The sequence below is a fragment of the Pseudorasbora parva genome, chromosome 12 (genome assembly GCF_024679245.1).
Source record: "Pseudorasbora parva isolate DD20220531a chromosome 12, ASM2467924v1, whole genome shotgun sequence".
NCBI lineage: Eukaryota > Metazoa > Chordata > Actinopteri > Cypriniformes > Gobionidae > Pseudorasbora > Pseudorasbora parva.
In genome coordinates, this window is record NC_090183.1 from 14,520,217 (window position 1) to 14,541,592 (window position 21,376).

Consider the following 21,376-nt stretch of genomic DNA (forward strand, 5'->3'; position numbering starts at 1 on the left):
TTGTTGCACTTTGAGATTCTTCGGAATGAAAAGTGCATTATAAATAAAATCTATTATTATTATTATAACACCACTAACAGTTGACCTTGGAATATTTAGTAGGGAGGATATGTCACGAATGGATTTACTGCACAGGGGGCAACCTATCACAGTACCACACTTGAATTCCCTGAACTCCTGAGAGCGACTCATTCTTTCACAAATCTTTGAGGAAGCAGTCTGCATGCCTAGGTGCTTGATTTTATACATCTGTGATTTTATAGACACCATGGAAGTGAGTGGAACACCTGAATTCAATGATTTAGAGCGGTGGCCCAATACTTTTGGCAATATAGTGTACTTCACCTCTATTTTAAATGTAATATACTGTATAAGAAATTACATTTAGCATAAAATCTGTTTTTAGGGACCATTAATTTAAGTAATTTTTTTGCATTACTTATGTGTTGTCCCTGCAAAAAAACCTGTTAAAACAATCTTATTGATTATTACTGTTTTAATTATTGACACATGGCACTGTGGAACTGAACTTATTTAAGATGAAAATGAGATTTATTAATTGGAACTTGGGTGAAAATGTGTTGTCACAATGAAAAAAAAAATCTGGACCCTAAAAATAGGATTAAATGTCTTTATGCAAAATAAATGTTATTTTTGTTTTGGGGATGAAATACTAGGGCCTGGACATTTCTATGTGATATTTTCCCAGTTATTGCAGTAAACTAGCTTAGAAAAATAACAACAGACCTGAGATTCTGAATCACAAGTAAAGATCAAACAGGAAGCTGTGTGTGTGTGTGTGTGTGTGTGTGTGTGTGTGTGTGTGTGTGTGTGTGTGTGTGTGTGTGTGTGTGTGTGTGTGTGTGTGTGTGTGTGTGTGTGTGTGTGTGTGTGTGTGCGCTCAACAAAAGACAATATATAAACAACGTTATTCCAACACACACACACACTGCTATTAAACTTGTGTAGCAACCACAGAGAAGGGATGACGGAATCACAGAATAAGGAATACCATTCTGTTCCAAAACAGTGAGGCAGTCTAGGCATCTTAGGCGCTCATCTGGCACAAAGGCTGTCCCAAATTTTAAGGAAGCATTGAAGGCAATCCCACAATGCATTAGATGAGTCTATAATGCCGCAGATCACTAAGTTTTGGATCAGAGATGTCATGCATAAGTGCTAACAAACCACAAAAAACAAATAAAAATAAGTTCAAACAAACTCACCATTCCTCTTCATAAATGCTGATTAGAAAGCAAAAATTCAATTAAAACATATGAAAAATAAACGTATCTTAACGGAAAACTAATACTGACGGAAAATTAGCAAACCAACACATAACCAAAAGCAGCCCAGATAAGGTGATAAACACCAATGAGAGCAATGATTTTGAAAATAGAATATACATTCTACATTATTAAAGGCAAAATACAATTATAACAATAGTTTGTGTGACATGAAATGATAAAGCTAGCAAAACTCTAGTGTGATTCTAAAGGTCTACTATTATGCTCATTAACAGGTTCATGATTTTGTTCATAGGGTCTACTGGAATACGTTTACATGATTTAATGTTCTACATTGTTTAAGCACCTGTTTTCACCCTCTGCCTGAGGGCACTGTTTTAGTTTCGGTTTCTTTAAAATCAGCTCAGTCTGCTCTGAATGTCCACAATAGTATTTACAAGCACTGTAAATATTACTGTAACTATGCTATGTTGTCAGTTTTGCTGTATCAGTTAAATCCCAAGGCTGACAATGGCAGTAAAGAAGAACAAGCTAATCAACCCAAATCACCTTTGCAAGTGTGCAGGACACAGTAGTAACTTTTTTATTTAACAATTTTTGTGGCGAGAACACAAAAGGTTGTGGCAGTACTGCAGTCTTGCCTTTGTAGTGGCCTTCCTGGACAAATAACTATCTTTGTTTGAGGGCATTAAAGAAATATTGCTAGGACTATGAATGAGACTCTCAAGGCAAGTGTTTTCTGTAGGAGAGATAAACTCCATTTGGCATTGACCTCATGATTTGTAACTATGCAGATTGTTTACATGTACAAACAAGTACATGTTAACTAACAAACTAATTGAAAGGTCAAAAAAGCATATGTCCCCATAACATGCTCCCTCACTAAGATGTTTTTGAATAGTTTTTTTCTTAATCAATGAATCATCACACATTTATTTATTTACACATATTACAGCATAAAGGAAATTGATAAAATCTAGCTAGGTGAAACTACAAGACAGCTGATGAACAAACAGATGCATATATCTATACTGCCGTCTGTGCCTTGGGTCATTACCACCAACTAAAAATGTCTGATAGCTCTTCCTTTACATGCAACACATGCCTGTACATGCAGACACATACGTACAGAACACTGAATTTGTCAAAATTAACTTACACTTTCTTTGCTTCCTCAAATTTCTGTAGGAGTTTTCGCAAACCACCGTTTTTGAAGCCCTGGCAGTGAGCTGCAGGCGCCCCAATCGTGACCAAATCATATGTGTGATCTAGAAACACATAAACACATCCACTTCATGTTACACTTTATATAAACATTCATGTTACACTGGTTACATAGTACTAAAAATAAATAAAAACAAAAGGTTCTTAATACAGTATATAATTATATCAATTATGTGAAAAAAAGTCTCAAGAAGTTGCATTGTGTCATATGAAGTCACATTGTGAGATATAGGACCCTATCATACCCCCGGCTCAATGCGACGCCAGGCGTGATGCAAGCGTTTCTTCGTTAGTTTCAGCCCAGTGCGGTTATCATTTTTATGTCCTGGGCCATGTTGTTTTAATAGCAAATGCATTTTCACCCATTTGTGCATCTATGGGTGTGCTGGTCTGAAAACCAGGTGTGTTCAGACACATTGTTGCTGTGTTGCTATTTTGAGGCAACTGAAATCGACTGCAACTGACCATCTGAAACCTGGTCTAAAGTCAATGGTGCTGTATTTTTTGCGTTATTTAAAGATAATACCGTACTTTCCGGACTATAAGTCGCTCCGGAGTATAAGTCGCATCAGTCAAAAAATGCGTCATGAAGAGGAAAAAAACATATATAAGTCGCGCTGGACTATAAGTCGCATTAGGACAGAAGCAGAGCGGGAGCCGCGCGCGCATGCATGCACCCGCTCGTGCCCGCTCACTGTGCATAACCAAGCAGAAGAAAGAAAGTTTGAAGTGAGTGAGAAACTTATGAGGGACTGATGAAAAGCAGACGTTACTTTAACTGTAATGAAGAAAACAAAGAAAGCTAATCGCGGACTGTAAGCAAGATGGCCAGAGCTGATGGAACGAGTCCACAGATGCTTGAACTCTCTGACGGTAGAGGCTCAGCCGTGCGAGACGAACGCTGTGTGAATCGTTCTAGGCTGCATATTTTACTACAAGCAGTTTGTAATTTGCATATTAAGATTTTCTTTATTGGGGCATTTTGTTTGTGATCAGGCTTTCTAAGTTGTCTTTTTTCTGTTTTCAGTAATTTTTTTCAGGGGTGGGCTACAGGAGCAGCATAGAGCGCCCTCTCGCGGCTATATGTTTATTCTTGCCAGTCAGTATGAATTAAATGTTATGTATAAGTCGCACCTGACTATTAGTCGCAGGACCAGCCAAACTTTGAAAAAAAGTGCGACTTACAGACCGGAAAATATGGTATGCACCTATGGGCAGGTGCACAATGAGCGTACACTCTGCTTATAACACACAGGGATGTGCAGCAGCCCACAAACATGGCAAATATTAAATGTATTATGCATTACAATGTAAAAGATTATGATTGTGTACATAAAGATACAAATGCCTTCATGTCATAATGGATAGTCATTGCATGTATCAGAATGTATCCATTTGCAGCAACGAAGAATGAAATTATCAATCTATTTAACCAATTGTGCAAATCATAGAAATAGCTGTGACACAGTCCCATTAGACAATGGTTCTCAAACTTTTGTGGTAAGGCCCCCCCTTAAACCTTTAAAAAATGTGCCACCCTTGAGATGAAATGCTACAATTCTCTTTCTAAATAAAAAATAATAATACTATAGCCTAGGAGTGTAATTTTAAGACTTGGGGTCAAAACCAAAAGAACATCAGTGATCATCTGAGTGTGTGTTTGTGTTGAGTGCATGACATCTACTGTATGAGAGACTATTTACATGTGCTAAGTGCTCCGAATAATAACACCTACTCCCTGCTGGGATTTACTCAGTAAAGAGCACATACGCCAAAGTGGACAGGAATATATAGAGCAGTGACAAAAACCTTTCAAACGGAGGAAAACAAATAAAAGAGGAATGGGATGAGTAATGAATTAAGTACACAGAATGAAAGAAAGAGATCTAACCACAGCCAGACTCATCCTGAACCCTCATTCTCTGCACATGGAGGTTGGTGGGCATAAATTCCAACTTCCTTTCTGCTTTCAGATTACTGGCTTTAAATGATGGACCTGTATGAGACAGACAGATATCATTCAAATAGGGTAGACATGTCTACTATTCTTAGTCTTCCAGGTCACTCGAGAATCTTTCATAGAATTCTGGGTCATCTGGAAGTTTTTAGTTTAACCCTATAAAGCATATGTGATACTGGAATTGGAAAACTGGTTAACAGAACAGTTGTACACAATGTAGTACATGCCTTCTTTCGCCTGATTGACAGTTAATAACTTTTAAGGAAGTAAAAGGGATTTTGGTACCATTCTAAAAATCTCAACATTCAGGTCTCGGTTGTCATTTGTTGAGTTGAGTTTTATGTTCTGTTCATACCTCAGTTTCATTGTGAGTCTTCTAGTATGTTAATTATTTATTTTCACTTCCGTTCCCTTCCTGTTTGTTACCATAGTTACCAGGGCTTGAAATTAACATTTTTCAATATTAGTACAAATAGCGATGCAGATTAAGACTAGGCGATTTCCTAGGCATATATTGACTTGGGACTATATTATGGGGAAGCACAGGCGAAGCACTGCTATTTGGGCACAAAGATATCACACAACACATTGCGATCGCTCAACAGCCACGTGAGGATGAGAGCCGTGATATATCTGCGCCCAAGTAGCAGTGCTTCGCCTGTGCTTCCCCATAATATAGTCCCAAGTCAATATATGCCTAGAAGATCGCCTAGTCTTAATCTGCATCGCTATTTGTACTCGTTGTGAATACGCAGGCCACAAAAAGTAATTAGGTGAGTGTTTTTTTTTGGGGGGGGGGTGGAGTGTTCCTTTAAATCAGCATTATTTAAGAATTATTTGAATAGTGACCTAGAAATAGGGCAGATTCTGACATATTTCTTCTTCATTTTATGTAATTTTTTCCAAATTTTAAATTATCTTTTGAATCCCAGACTTTTGTACCCCTCTGTATCATCATATGTTTCTTTTGAACATCTAAAACATCTAAATCTAAAAGTCCTGAATACAACAAGAACACCTCCTGCAATCTCAAAGTGCAGACTGACCTTTGTAGTCCTGCAGGTCTGTGATTGTATCCTGATAGGCCAGAAGAATGCTCTGGTACTGCGTTACGATTTGCCGCCGGAGATTCTCCCAACACGGAGATAACTCCCCCAACTCCTCCAGCTCACACACTCTACGAGCATAAAAACACACGATCATGTAAAGGATTGATCTTTTATATATATATATATACACACACATAATATATAAGTCAAAATAGTCATAGTGTGCATGCTGTCTGAGGTTATGATGTACACCTGGCAGAATCCTCTTCCAGTAAGAGTTTGACAAACTGTCGTGGGATGTTAAGTGACAGTACGCTCTCAGCCATCTGTTCCAGGATTCGTAAATGATTTCCATCAGTGGTTGGTAATCGGTACATCCGCGACATGGTGCCACCAAACACTGAGATGCAGAAACAGGATTAAACCATAAAGAGAAATCAATTGTGCAAGGCTGTCAATAAAAATGCACCTAAGTGCCTTGTTCTTGGGAAAATCACTATTACAACAATAAATTATAATTTTCATAAGTTATTCTTAGTACCAGAAATGTTTCTGTCAATATTTCCCATAATGCCATTAGGCAACATGTATCCAGTGGTGGCTGGTGCTTTTCAAGAGTTGGGAAGCACAGATGTCACTCGTCACTTATTTGTCAGGGCAAAATATGTATCAACTCTTTCCCCGCCAGCGTTAAAAAAAAAAGTTGCCAGCCACGAAAAATGTAATAGCACATAGAATATTTTGTTTTATGAATATCTGAGCATACAATATATCAAAAGAAAGAGCTGACCCTCTCCTTAAAAAAACTAACAAACAAACAAACAAACTTTTATTCTAGCTTCATGCTTTCCTTTTTTATCAACACTTGAATGTGAGTAAGTTTAATAAAAAAAGCAACATTTTGAACAAAAAGTTGAGAAAATCACGTTTTTGTCAAAAACTGCATTCAGATCAGATTCAGAATGATTATTAAACACAGATGGAGTAGATTGAGTCCATCAACACCCCTAACACCTGCACAGTCCTATAGCTCGTCCTGGGTCGACATTTCATTCAGTAACATTAGACAGTTTTGATGTATATGATGTTTAATGTTGATGATCATGTTATTTTTCATATGCATCTGCTTACATACGATCGTTTTTTTTAATCTTGTTTGATCAGGAGATTCTGTAGTCATTCAGAAGATGCGTAATAATGCCCCCCAGGCGTCTAAAAGTGAAATCATGGAAACACAGACAATTCTGTGTTTGGCCGGGGAAGCATTTTCTCAAAAATAATGGTGAATTCTGTGTTTGGAAGGGAAAGAGTTAAGCTCTTAAAGGGTTAGTGTTACGACCCTGTCTTCTATTTCTTACTTGAGGATGTGTGGTTGGCTCCTCACTCCTAATTGATTAATTTATGGGCAGAGAGTATACAAGTTGTAGTAACCTGCTCATCAGTACTTCCTCTGGTGGAACATCGTTCTCCAGAGAAGTAATTTACTCCAGCTTACGTTTTAGTTTGTGTATCATTTATCAACATTCCTCACCCATTGGATTATTATTTTTCCCTTTTTTGTTTAAATCCCTAGACATTGTGTTATATTTCTGTAACAGATCACTTTTATTTAATAAATAATCTTGCAAGTCAAACCATTTGTTTGCATGTGTGATCCTCTTTATGTGACGGTCGAGAACGAGCTGGCCGTGACAGTTAGTTCACCCAAAATGTTTAATTCTGTCATTAATTACTTATCTTCATGTCATTTCAAACCCGTAAGACCTTCGTTTATCTTTGGAACACAAGTTAAGGTATTTTGGATAAATTCAGAGAGGTTTTTGAAACATCCATAGACAGCAAAGTTATTACAACTTTCAAGGCTCAGAAAGTAGTAAAAACATTTATAAAATAGTCCATGTGACTACAGTGGTTCCAGCTTAATGTTATGAAGTGATGAGAATACTTTGTGTGCAAAAAAAAAAAGACTTTATTCTACAATTTCTTCTTGTCTTTGTCAGTCTCCTACGCTGTTGACTTATTAAACACAGTACAGTGCTGTACTGATTTTACTACATGAATAGTGTAGGAAAATTACATTGAAGACTGAAGTCGTTATTTGATTATTTGTGCACCAAAAGTATTTTTGTCGCTTCATAAAATTAAGGTTGATCTACTGAAGTCACATGGACTATTTTAACAATATCTTTACTACCTTTCAGGGCCTTGAAAGTTGCAATAACATTGCTGCTTATGGATGGTTCCGAAACCTCAAAAACATCTTAAAGGGTAGCCTAGAAATCTAGACGAACCCTAGCAGTGCGAGTATCGTCCAGCAACTCTTAATATATTTCTGAGCTGTAAAAACCAAACTCTGGTCAGCAATATCACATCGTGTAGAGTCGGTGGGCAGGACTTAACATAATGACGGCCGAGTTGCGCTTGCGTGCTCCTAGTGAACACAGAAGCTGGCGAATGGCAGTCTTTCGAATCAGCTTTGACTGCGACTCTGGAAGATTTGGAGTTAAGCTTTTTTCTGAGAAAAGAACAAAAAACGGCACTGAAGTCATTCTTAAAAAAGGGAAGATGTGTTCGGAGTTTTGCTGACCGGATACGGCTGACCCGGATTTACTAGCTTCAACTAGCTCCGCTTTACCTTTGTTGCTCTGGTTGGTTTTCGCGTCATCCTATTGCTTGCAGAGGGAGTTTGAAAGACAACGGTTTATCCCGCCCCTCGGATTGAGCCCTGTCAAGGCAGAGTTTCCAGACCAAACATCTTGATGTGGGTCTGGCTTGTCAGGCTACTTAAAGGGGTGATGAATTGAGAAATCAACTTTCCCTTGAGCTTTTGATATTAAAAAAGTCAAGGTAATATAAGAATACCCTGAAAGTTTCAGAGCTGAAAACTTCCTTGTTAATCAAAGAAAAGCTTTTATAGACACCAGGCGCAGCAAACGGTCAATTTCAGAATGTGCCTCATCCTGACGTCATTGTGGGGCGAAACACTGCCTCTACAGAATAATAAGCACGTCTAATTCAGTAGCCCCACCCATGACTCATGGAGCTCGGATTGTGCTAGCCAGCAGCAATGTATGGACCAGGACTGACAAAGTGTTTTCCAGAGAGGCTACCAAAACGTAAGCCCATCAGCAGGCCGGTGAATCTCAAATAGTGAAATAATATTCCTTTCTTGATCTCCGCTGTGCACTCTTGACTTTGCACTTGTGAAAAATAATATTCCAAAACATCGCGGGTGGATGAGAAATAAATCACTGTGTTTGTTTGATAAAGACGTTTACGAGCCCTGTGATCGAGAGAATCATTCTGTTTGCCGCTTTCAAAACAATCCCTCCCTCATGTGAACTAAACTGACAGGGTGGATAAAGCTCATTAAATATGCAAATCTTATCCAATCCTACTCGTGGGCGTTTACTTCCAAGTCTCCTGTGTGGCACGCCCATCAAATCCCAGCGTTTTGGAGAGAGCCTCAAAACCAGTGTAGAACATAGCCTATTACTTATTCATTGTGATGTTTTTTAATGTAAAAAACACATCATTAGTTGACCTCAGACAACAGTATAACATTTTTTTAAAAGCCAGTTCATGACACCTTTAATTTGTGTTCCGGAAATGAACGAAGGCGTGAACTAACCCCACTGTTGTTTTGCTTTTTTATAGAAATAAAATCTCTTAGTTCAGTTAGACAACAGACGTTACAATTATAAACTGAAAGCGTCTGCTCATCTCCATGCAGCATGAGCTGCAGAGTTACAGCAAAGAGCTCCAAGAGTCACATTTGACTAATCACGTGACGAGATTAAGGAGAGATGAAGTACAAGACGACGGCAGAGGATTTGATGCGCAACAGATCTTGAGCGTACACACCACCTAACTGGTGTTGTCGTTGATACCGTTGTTGCCGCAAGTTACGGCAGGTGTGAAAATGTACAAACGTGACATCCCTAATTTCCATCACAATGTATAATTAATAGGGTGTGAAAAAGAAGCTATTTTTCAAGTCCCTGATATTCATACCGGATTGTAGAAAGGAGTCTTTCCACAGAGAGGCGTACTTTACTCGGACTCCCACAGATTCTGTGAGACTTTCATCCACGGGGAGGACTGTCTGCAACAATGGCACATGAAAGAATAAAAACACTCATCAGAATAAGTAAAACTAGTAAACAAACATGCTGTTAGTTGAGTCACTGGGTCATAGTCAGGCTTACCCTGCCATTGATGGTGTCATGCAGTTGTTTGATTGGTGTATGCTGATCTCTCTTCTCCTCTAGCTGCCAGGCAATGACTGTAATACTACCCACATGCTTGTTTTCTGCTGACCTGAGGAAAAGGGATCACAGATGCCGATACATTCAAACTGCATATGCTTGCGGTCTTTTTCAGCAATGAACCAGAATGTTCTAGATACCCCATCAAGCAGATTGCTCAAACAAACTCTAGTCAAAAAAGATGGATTGGATCACCTGAGAGGTAAGTTAAGTCTGTGATTCTTTTCCAGCAGAAGGTCTTTCACCGGAAACATCGCTGAGCCAAGAAGGTACATCTAGAAAGAGAGAAAAAAGTATTAAAAGGACCAAAAGAAAAAGACAAAGCAGCATAGTCTGAGCGCTTCTCATTTGATGTGCGTGGTGTGCATCTCACCGTTCCTTGTGAGCGATCTTTTACATCGTACACACAGAGCTTGACCTGTGTGTGCTGGTTAATGTAGGAGTCTTGGAAGAAAGCCACACTGCTGAGGAACATGGGATTATTTGTACCCTGCAAAACAGAAGTCAAACCATTTGTTTTGGTTAGTCATCCAAATCAGTCCACATTGTTGCATAAATGACAGAAAATGAACAACCGTCTTGGGGGATCACAAGTGTTAAAAAGGCTGGGTAAAAATATAGATTTTCTGATTAACTGTGACCTTAATTCTTAAAAATCCACAACCAAACTTGTAGTCAATGCCTAGTTTCCTCTACAGCCCAACGGCATTGCACAGCACTGTGTGCAATCAGAGTATCTTGTCAAAAATATCTTGATTCTCTGCCCTAACCTTACTAAATTACAGATGTGAAATGGTTCTAAACAGCTTTGTGATAACTGAAACATAATTCAGAATTGTAAACCTGTCTCGGATGACCACTTGTGATCAGATGATGCGAGACAGATGTTCATGGGATAGTTCACTCAAAAGTATAAATTCAGTCATCACCCTGAAGTTGTTCCAAACCAGTATGAATTTCTTTCTTCTGCTGAACATATTCTACTGAATAAGGGTAACCAAACAGTGTATCGAACCCAATGACTTTCATTTTAGGAAAAAAAATACTTGTATCTAAAATATACAATATATATTATCTATCTATATGGGCTGTCAACGTTAACGCGTTAACGTATGCGATTCATTTAAAGTCCTTAACACGTTCAAATCATTTAAAGGGTTAGTTCACCCAAAAATGAAATTTATGTCATTAATGACTCACCCTAATGTTGTTCCATACCCTTAAGACCTTCGTTCATCTTCGGAACACAGTTTTAAAGGTGTCATGAACTGGCTTTTAAAAAAAATGTATACTGTTGTCTGAGGTCAACTAATGAGGTCCATGTGGTTTTTACTGCAAAGATTCTCTCGTCTTTATCAAGCAGACACAATTATTTATTTCATATCCACCCGTGATTGATTGGAATATTATTTCTGTATTACATGGCCCGGAGGATCGGTCGATATAAGCATGAACCATACGCCCGCGCATACACACAAACACGCGCAACCAGATCAAGAAATAATTTCTGCCGACGGGTGTACGTTTTCGTAGCCCATCTGAAAAACACACAGCCCCCGGACTACTTGTAGGAAGCTTATGCAGCAACTGTGTTCTTCCACAATATCTTGCTATCTTCTTCCACAGTTTTATTGCTGCTGGCTAGTGATCCGAACAGCTCCATGAGTCGGTGAGCGGGGTTACTGAATTACACGTTCTGTAGAGGTGTGTTTTGTCGCGCGATGACGTCAGGATGGAGCACACAATCGTTTGCTGGGCCAGGTGTCTATAAAAGACTTTTCTTGGACTAAATAGTAAGTTTTCCACTCTGAAACTTACAGGATAATCTCATCATGACATTGTATATATCAAAAGCTCAAAGGAAAGTTGATTTCTCAATTCATCACCCCTTTAAGATATTTTATATTTAGACTGTGAGCTTTTCCGTTCCTTCCATGAAAGTGTATGCACACTAAACTGTCCATGTCCAGAAAGATAATAAAAACATCATCATAGTAGTAGGTTATGAATCAGCGGATTGATTCATGATTTGGTTCGCGTGTCAAACTGCCAAAATGAAAATCACGTGACATTGGCAATCCGAATCATGAATCAATACCCTGATTCATAACCGATTAAATCTTTGTTTGAGGATTGAAAACTAACCCGGAAGAGAAGACAACACTGAATAAAGGCATTTTTTTTTTTTTTTTTGGACCAAAATGTTTTTTCGATGCTTCAAGAGATTCTAATTAACTAACTGACATTACATATGGACTACTTTGATGATGTTTTTATTCCCTTTCTGGACATGGGCAGTATACTGTGCCTAAACACTTAGAAATGCTGTTGGACTCAATATAAAATATCTTAAACGGTGTTCTGAAGATGAACGGGGGTCTTACGGGTGTGAAACAACATTAGGGTGATTTTTGGGTGAACTAACCGATTAAGATTGCAATTAATCGTGATTAATTGCATAAAATATGTGCGATTAATCGTGATTAAAAACATTTACTCTCTTGACAGCCCTAATATATATCTATATAGGTAATATTTTCGGGTCCAGATTTAACTATTTGCTTATTAGCATGCATATTACTAGGATATGGGCTGTTTATTAGTACTTATAAAGCACATATTAAGTTGTAGGTAATAGTACGGTAATTGTGAGGATTGGACCCTAATCTAAAGTGTGACCAAAATATCCTCTTTCCCAGATTTTAATTTTTGGGTGAACTATCCCTTTAACACCAGGTGGGAATAATTTGGGTTTTGGGTTAGAGCGTTGGGTAAGACCTGGGCTGACAATAAAACGGGAACATTTGAGAGCATTTGATTAGCACTTTGAGATTTTGTTTAATATAAAGTGCATTATAAATAAAATTTATTATTATTATTATTATTATTATTATTATTATTTGTGTCCATCTCACCTCAATGATCTCGGTCTGTGCATGCTTGGTCCAGAAAGCCTGAGGAGGTGTGGTACAGCTCACAGCAACAAAACAGTTGGGTTTTCGGTCCAGAGACGGTGTGGTCAGCTCACTGCAGACTACAAAACCACATACAAATGCATTCACCCTTGAGGGTCATAACAGTGTAAATATTTCCCACAAGGTGCATTGTATATATTAATGAGCTACAGTGTACCTCAAGTGTTATTTGCTAAGACTCGCCGATTCTCTGAGATCTAATCAGACCTCCACAGTTAAACTACTTTATTTACAACTGATGAGAGATAGAGGCAGTCACTTAAACCAAACGCAGCTGCTTAAGTGCTTATCTTCACATAAGCATACAGTAGGACACAGAGCTCTCACAGAAATATTTACACCCCTGTTCAGTGTCATTTACAGTCCAAAGATCAGACCTGATAGTCAGCTGAACCCTTATATCCCAAGAAGTCTTGGCTACTAATGGAGAACAGGTCATTTTTGCTCCTTAAAAAAATCTGAATGTGTGACCATTAAAAAAAACAAAAACAAGACTGACCAAGACTGAACTCCAGTACTGGCTCATCTGGATCTTGACTGTTTCCTACAAAAAGCAGAAAGAGAGAGACCTGATATAATTCATATGTAAAGTAAAATGTGCAATAAAACGCAAGGTCATGGGTACTATGGTATACCTTCTAATGCTAGTCCAAGCATCTCTGAAGAAAGCTCTAATGTATTCGCTCTGTACACCGACCATGGCCGTTCTCTCCGTGACATTGTGGCAGGATGTTTATGTGTGTTGATGCTAGAGTAACAGGAGTGGTGGAAACCCACACACAGCCAGGCACACTCCCGTGTGGCTGTTTCCTCCTCTGTTATCTGTGAGAGAGAGAGAGAGAGAGAGAGAGTTTGGAACTTTGGAATACTTCACGGATCACTTTTTCCCCTTATGGGCACAACTGAAGGGTTCTTGAGTACAATAGAAGTTTTTAAATAGAAACAATCCTTGTGGGGGTTTGCTGGGACTTCAACAATTCTGAATCTTGAGAATCAATTTTAAATTTTACCACATATGTGCAGTGTGTGCTAGAGACAGCCCTATCTCACACTCTCTCTCTCTCTCACACACACGCACGTACACACTCTCAAAACTCTCAAACCAGGTATCTACGGGCCAGACAATTGCGTGCTTCGTTGCATAGGATATATGCTATGAGAAAGAAACCTACTTTGTTACTGTACTTACATACATTTTTCAAGTATCTGTACTTTTTCATTAATATTTTGGGAAAATCTTATTTCACTACATTCAAAAGAATAATTATAATATTGTATATAATATCCACTACTTGCCATAAAACATTGTTTCTCATTATTTCGAAATTAAGAAATGCCACTGAATTTCTCTTTTCTTGAATATGCACTTTTAAATCTACTAGATCCGAAAGAGAGGACTGAAAACTCTTTATATTTATTTAGAATTATTTAGTAGAGGACAAGATACCTGGGTTTACTAAGAACAGTTTTAAAAGTGACCATTAGCTGTTAGACTATATAGGACAATATGTTATACTATTCTATACTGTATATCTGCTTATCCTTTTAGATTTTTGAAGCATTTGAGAGACCTTTTATGAATCATTTGTGCCTCTAGTAGGCATATATAACTTCATAATGTTAACAGACATGGTTGATGAGCAGAACCTCGCCTGCCCACATCATCCTCTATGAGTCAAACAAGAACAAGAGGAGCTGATGTTAAAATGAACACCCTCAGATGCATCAAATCTCAACAAATGGACTGTTTATAAATCCACATAGCGTGGTCCAAAGGTCTGATACTAAATTTTAAGTATGGAATTTATTTCCTGTGGACATGGACTGTGTCGGAGAAGATGTTAATCACTGTTATCACTCTTACCATGTGTGAAAAAACTACTGAGAGGGATTGTTTTGACAATGGGGGTATAAGAGATTGTGACTTCTGTTATGTCTTCAGTTCACACTCGATGCTGACTGTGGCTCTTTCTTGCAAGAAATAGGCTCAGGTTTCTCTCTTATTCAGAAAAGAGTGTATTATTATTATTATTATTATTAATTTTTTTTTTGCCATAACATGGACATAATGTTTTTTTTTTTTTTAAACAAAGTAAGGGCATGACATAAATGAGGAAAAACATGCATTATACTAGATTTAATATTTCACTGCATTTTAGGTAATGCCATGGAATGTCATGCCAGCTCGGTTGATGTTGTTATTAAAGCAAACACAGAACATAACAAATACCAAATTTAAAGGTGCACTATGCAACTTTCCGTCCACTGGAAGGCGCCTATTCAAAACAAATGCGTAGTTTGATGACGCAAAGTGTGAGCGCAGCATCTTGGGAGATGTGGTCTTCACATCACAGCCGGTGTAAAATAGGACTCGGGCAGAAATCACGTTCATGCATGCGGTTATTAACGTTACTGTAGTGTAAAGCAGAGCAGGACCGAGTGTTGTGGACCTGAGCACAGCTGCTGGAGCGATTGTTAAACAAATACCCGCCTCGCGAATACCGGGACTCTTATTATGACGGGACGGGACACAGTCGCCGGGCTCCTGCACTGATCCGCTCTTCCGGTTATGATTTTGAGGTAATGCAGCTCTGTTTATCATATTAGATACATTTAAGTGTGTTTAAAATGAGGTTATGACATTACACCGTGGATTCACTTGTTCACACTGCTAAGAGTAAAGCGCTCCTGCCAAATAAAAGCCGAAACCGAGGGTAACGCAGATATGACGCAATTGACAGGCGACTCCCTCAAACGCAATGCTGAAACGTCCCGGTCCTTAGTTAAAATAGCAATTTTCTCACAATTTACAAATAGTTGGAAACATTTGGGATATTGTAGATACTCAACTGAAGAAAATATATAACACCGGCCTAGTGGTTTTTGGATATTTTACTTCAAAAATACTACATAGTGCACCTTTAAGAATTTTTTGAAATTCATGCACATTTCTCAATGTTTTCCTAAAATTGTAATTAGGGCTGGGCGATATGACGAAATATATCGTCTGGACGATAGAAAATGTCTATCGTTTTATATAAGGCTCTATCGCTTACGCCACGATAAGGCGTTTATGGCAGAATTTTATGTCAAGATGCACCTCACGCCATGGCATGCCCATGCAATACATAAACGCGCTCCCTCTGTCTCTCTCTCGCTCTCTTACTCACACACACACGCGCTGCAGCCTCCCTTCCACTCACGTCACTTTTTTAAAATCCCCCACAGCGCGAAACACGAGTCCCGCAAACGCGCCGCAGAGGAGCTTGTTTGTAATCAGAGGACAAATGGCTCCTTAGTTTCGAAATGGTTTGGGTACAAGGTGATCGCGTTGAAAATAAAGGCGTTTGTCCAGCCTTAGAAGCTCATTTGAATCATTGCCGCGGCTCATTTAAGAAAATGACAGCTTCGAAGAGACGCCGCTTTAGTTTGAGGTAACGTTACTGCTAACAATAATAAAGAAAGACGATCAACACCTTATGTGTTACCACTGAAATGAAGATGTAATATATTTCCAAATGTAAGCCCATCTTAAGCGAAATGCACCCTTCATACTGTCGTCTGCTCTGGCTCTAACCTCGAGTGTTTACTTTTTGCAAACCTTGTGAGCGCGCAAACCCAAACGCTGTGACCTCGCGCCAAATGTTTTTATTGGTTTATTAAGTACAAACAGGCAAGTTATGAAAAATTGAGTGCGAGGGATATGTTCAATCACACAAAAAGATTTTGGAATGAGACGGCCAACTGTAGTAGCGTTTAGTCCACTGTCTATAATAGCCTAATTTAGAGATCACTTTTTTATTTATTTTAACCGACAACTTTGATCGGTTAACGTTGATACGGTCAGCCATCGGTCAAACGGTCATCGGTTAACATCCCTAGGCAGGTGTTAACTTTACTAACAGTCTTGCTTTAAAAAAAGGTTCTAAATAAAATAAAAATGTAGTCCATACTACCTTTATTTGTTTTGTATATCATTTCAAACTGCATTTCCACATTGCAATTTTGTATAGACTATTCATAAACTGAATTAATAGAAAGGTTGCTATATCGTTATGTATATCGTTATCGGGATATCAAATGAGCTATATCGGGATATGAAATTTTGGCCATATCGCCCAGCCCTAATTGTAATGCTGAAAAAACAATTAATACTGAAAAATGTTGTATTCAATTAAGGAAAGTGTTAAATAGAAGCATTTTCACAAGTGGATTCAGACTTAAAGACCCCACAGCAAGCAGTCTCACACAAATGTCTCAAGTTCAACCACAGACTGCACAAACTGCAGTGATAATGGTACAGTATGTGAGAGAATATGGATGCTGTATGGCAGCTTGTTTAATGAATGTTGAGCTGCAGGCACGTGTCTGTGCCTTTTACAAATGAGAACACAGGCGAGGAGAGAGAGATTCTCCTCTTCAATTCATTGTCTCACTACTCTCTACCATTACTTACTATCCTTTACTAATTATTTGTCTGCACAAATCGTTTTAATGGTCTTTTGTTATACATAAAAATTTTGACTTATACAACTGACGGAAATATGACAGAAAATTTCGGCTCAGCTGGCTGTCTCCATGGAGATGGCGTTTTATGGTATTGTCACTCTATGTGGGATTGTTATTTCATTGCAGCTGAAATGCAAAAATCAAGACCTGCTGTGGGAGATTATTAAAGCAAGTGGGCTGCAAACTTTCACTTTCTATTGACATAACCTCAATGACCCATCTCTGCAGCTTCTGCAAAAGCCACAAGAAAAACAAGTTATGAAAGTAGTGATACATCAAAATGGAAAATTCTTGACCAAAAATCCTGGATTTAACCTTTGAAGACCCAAAGGCATATCTAGAGTTTTATTCTTTCTTTGTGACATACACAATTGTAAAGACTCATAACTCCCACCAGCAAGGAGACTCAAAAGGTAGGTACCAGTTGATAGAAAACTTTTTTTGTTGTTGAAAAAAATCATTACATTTGGACACTCATGAAAAACTGCTGAATATAATCAAATAAAAAGTGTGATCAAGGGATTTTTTTTTAAACATATCTTTCTTATCTGACATGCAATAACTATAGGAAATAAGGTAGGATGACATCTATTATTTTGGTGATGACCCCCTACATATGAGCTACATATTGTGGTGATAGCATAGCGTAATCAAAATTTAAAGCATTTGTAACCTTTTTGTTTAGCCCTGACAGCTAGAAAGCATTTCTAAAATTGTTGTTCCTCCGTGAGGAATATCATGTGATCAACGCAATGGATTTTGTTAATTGTGGACTCAATCGGGAGCATCCACTGTAAGTAATGATGAGGCATTTTCTATGATCTGTGCATCTTTCTTTAAGTTACAAGCATAAATTAAGTGAAAACTACATACAATTTTACTTAGATGTGTCTGTTGAGTTTTATGTTATCATCATATATCATATAAATCAGATTCAGAGTGGAGCGAGTGGGTTTAAAAGGTTAATTCACCCACAAATGAAATGTATGTAATTTAATGACTCACCCTAATGTTGTTCCACACCTGTAAGACCTCTGTTCATCTTCAGAACACAGTTTAAGATATTTTATATTCAGTCCGACAGCGTATCTATATGTATGCACACTATACTGTCCATGTCCAGAAAGGGAATAAAAACATCATCAAAGTAGTCCATATGTGACATCAGTTAATTAGAATCTCTTGAAGCATCGAAAATACATTTTGGTCCAAAAATAGCAAAAAAACTACGACTTTATTCAGCATTGTCCTCTCTTCCGGGTTTGTTTTAAAACCTCAAATGAAGATTCAAAGGGTCATGATTCAGCGTATTGATTCATGATTCATATTGCCGATCCAAATCATGAATCAATACGCTGATTCATGACTGTTTGAATCTTTATGTAGTTGTCTTTTATATTGTATAGTGTTTTTCATGCTTGATGATAGAATACTTGATGATAGAATTACTATTTTATGTTAGCCCATCTAGCTGGTGTCTCCTATCAGAATATTCCTCATCTGATGACACTTTGGTGGACATCACTTTATCATAAAATGCCGTGTGTTTATTATATTTATCAGAATATTAATGATCACATACTTAGTCCTATCATGCAAATGAATCCATCTTTCAAACAAAGGGGCTCTCCTGCCTGAGAATTGTACGTTTCCCATTGGTAAAGCCAAAACTAAATGGCGTGGCCTCCAAGGAACTTAGTACTTGCTGGCATTCCATGGCATGAGACCACATCTGGCAGCCCCGCTGCGCTGGTTATCCATCCACATACACACACGCACACGCACACGCACACGCACACGCACACGCACACGCACACGCACACACACACTCACACTCACACTCACACTCACACTCACACTCACACTCACACGTTGACCTTCTTCGACCATAACAGAGTCTCTGCGAGTTCGTTGTCATTTCTTCTCTCAACGCGGAAGAAATTGATCACAACTGCAACACCATTGGACCGAACTATCAATACTTTCTCCTGCGATTGTATGCGGACGACGCTCTTCAAAAGTTTTTTTGTCCTGTTTTTGATTGATATAATCCAAGTAATATAAATAAAATACCTTCTCTTCTCAATGTAGTACACTAAAAAAAAGACAGAAATGTACAGGATTAAAGAGTATTATTTTACAACAAATTACTGCAATGTGTAATTTTCTTTAAAAAAAATACTCTGAAACAACAGTAAAATGCTAACATCAAAGTAATTTACTGCTCTTGTTTTACTGTGATTTCACCATTATAAAGCTGTCTTTAACCATGCCACTGTAAGAAATTATATTATTTAACACCAATGTAATATGCAAAAGTCACCATAATGGAGATTAGTGCATTTGCTTGGAATCTTGGACTTTGTATATTCATATTCAAATTTCTGATCTAGCCAGGTCAGAAGTGTGACAAGCAAAAATCATTCACTAAAACGACAACAGGCTAAATGCAATCAAAAACAGAAATGCTAGACGGCAAGTTGCATTTGAATGAAATCCCTACTTTGGACTAACATAAGCACATTTGTACCTTCTTAAGAACAGCCAACAATAGACAATGGACTCTTTTATAAGAAAGGTGACAGGTTGTTTAGAAACAGAAGTGTCTCTGCCACATGAGTGATGATTCCTTTTCTCATGTATTACAGATTTTGTGCTCAATAGCCTTACTGCTTCTGTGCAAACATGAGAACCATTTTTATTAATGTGCTAATAACCAACATATTGATCATTTCTTGGCATTGTGACTTTTATGCACAGCTGAAAAAAGTAGAACAATGGCTGAATCCGAAAACAAACAGCTGTGTTTTTGCTTCGCTGCCTTATCAGGCAATGACTCGTAGCAAGCAAGCACATGAAGGTACCTCACAAAACTGATTTCGGACAGACTTCTTAGGCAGCATAACAGTTTAATGATATACAGCAAAATAAAGCAAGCTTTGGTGATAACTAAACAAGTATTTAACTACTACAGTAGTAATTTCTCACTAGAAATGACATCAGAAGTGTAAAATGTTGGTCAAAAACGTACATTTATACACACAAACTAACCAGCAACCGCAAGTTTCAGATGCCACCTTTCTTTTTCCTGCTCAACTGTCACCAAAAGAAATTCATAGATTGTGGGATATCAAAGGCATCGAAGGATACATCTATGCTCCCTTCAAAAACTGACCAGTTGAAGGCATTAAAGGAAGTAAAGCTAACATTGGATTTGGACGTGCCTTGATGCTTTCCTACCTTGATGTGTCCTCAGAGGGCAGCTTTCTACAGTTTTCAGACGCAGTCAGACGCACTTTAAGAGTCTCATCACTCAAACATAAAGGTGGCGCCTAGATTGTATCATGTGGAAACTGCTTTTTCCATGTCAAAGATTCTGCTACTAGATTCGTTTCTGGTCAAATTTTGGCCTTTTCCCCCAACAAATATTATTTGAAAAAACACAACAGTTACAAACAGACATTGCTTGACTACCCCTGGATCTGAACTGAAACTTCTTGTTCTTAATCTCAGTGGATCAGAAAGAGACATTAACACTAACATCTATAAGTGCCATTTATAGGTCCTGGAGACCCCACCAGATTTATGAGTCACATGAACTAGAACAGGGAGACAGGGAGAGCTTTTTCAGATAATCCCCATGGACCACCTGACACACTTTTTCTTCATGTGCACAGAAACGGCACACAAATTCTAATGACCTTCCAAGCAAGTACCCAATACTGTAGGAGTCCACTGTCATTTCTAAAAGCAAAGACATACTTCAACAGGCACAGGTTTTGAGTAGATGCTGCCTTTGAGTGTGTGGCAAAGGGCAAGGAGAGTTGAAGTGAAAGCACTTTTCACTTCTCTCTGACTGTTACTGCATTTCTCATGTTAACAGACAGGAACTTGATGCAGCTGGTTGCCCTACACTCCCTTAAGATATTTTTTTTTTCTTTAATTAAAGGGTTAGTTCACCCAAGAGTTAAAATTCTGTCATAACCACTCCAAAACCATAGCTGAGAGATTTCGGTCCTGCTACTGAAAGTCCAAAATGATCTATGACACTTCAAAAGGCCATAAAGAGATCTTAAAAGTAATCCGTATGAATGTGCTTTGATCGAAATCTTCTGAAGAGAAACAGTCACTAATTTTAGCTTTT

The 21,376-nt window shown here is 38.2% G+C and overlaps 1 protein-coding gene across 9 annotated transcripts in view; it reads right to left on the reverse strand.

Moving 5' to 3' along the window:
* Positions 1-21,376, reverse strand: part of inpp4ab (inositol polyphosphate-4-phosphatase type I Ab) — an 80,711-nt gene that overhangs the window by 24,058 nt on the left and 35,277 nt on the right. For 8 of the 9 annotated variants that reach the window (XM_067459310.1, XM_067459309.1, XM_067459306.1 and 5 more), the window contains exons 2-13: positions 13,359-13,545; positions 13,223-13,267; positions 12,664-12,782; positions 10,122-10,238; positions 9,944-10,023; positions 9,689-9,800; positions 9,495-9,585; positions 5,733-5,880; positions 5,478-5,608; positions 4,363-4,467; positions 2,407-2,515; positions 1,227-1,244 (exon numbers count right to left, since the gene is read on the reverse strand). In XM_067459310.1, coding sequence (XP_067315411.1) covers positions 1,227-1,244; positions 2,407-2,515; positions 4,363-4,467; positions 5,478-5,608; positions 5,733-5,880; positions 9,495-9,585; positions 9,689-9,800; positions 9,944-10,023; positions 10,122-10,238; positions 12,664-12,782; positions 13,223-13,267; positions 13,359-13,443 — 1,160 coding nt within the window. In that variant the 5' untranslated portion in view covers positions 13,444-13,545. The remainder of the gene's footprint in view (positions 1-1,226; positions 1,245-2,406; positions 2,516-4,362; positions 4,468-5,477; positions 5,609-5,732; positions 5,881-9,494; positions 9,586-9,688; positions 9,801-9,943; positions 10,024-10,121; positions 10,239-12,663; positions 12,783-13,222; positions 13,268-13,358; positions 13,546-21,376) is intronic. The other variant, XM_067459303.1, reaches the window with a different exon arrangement.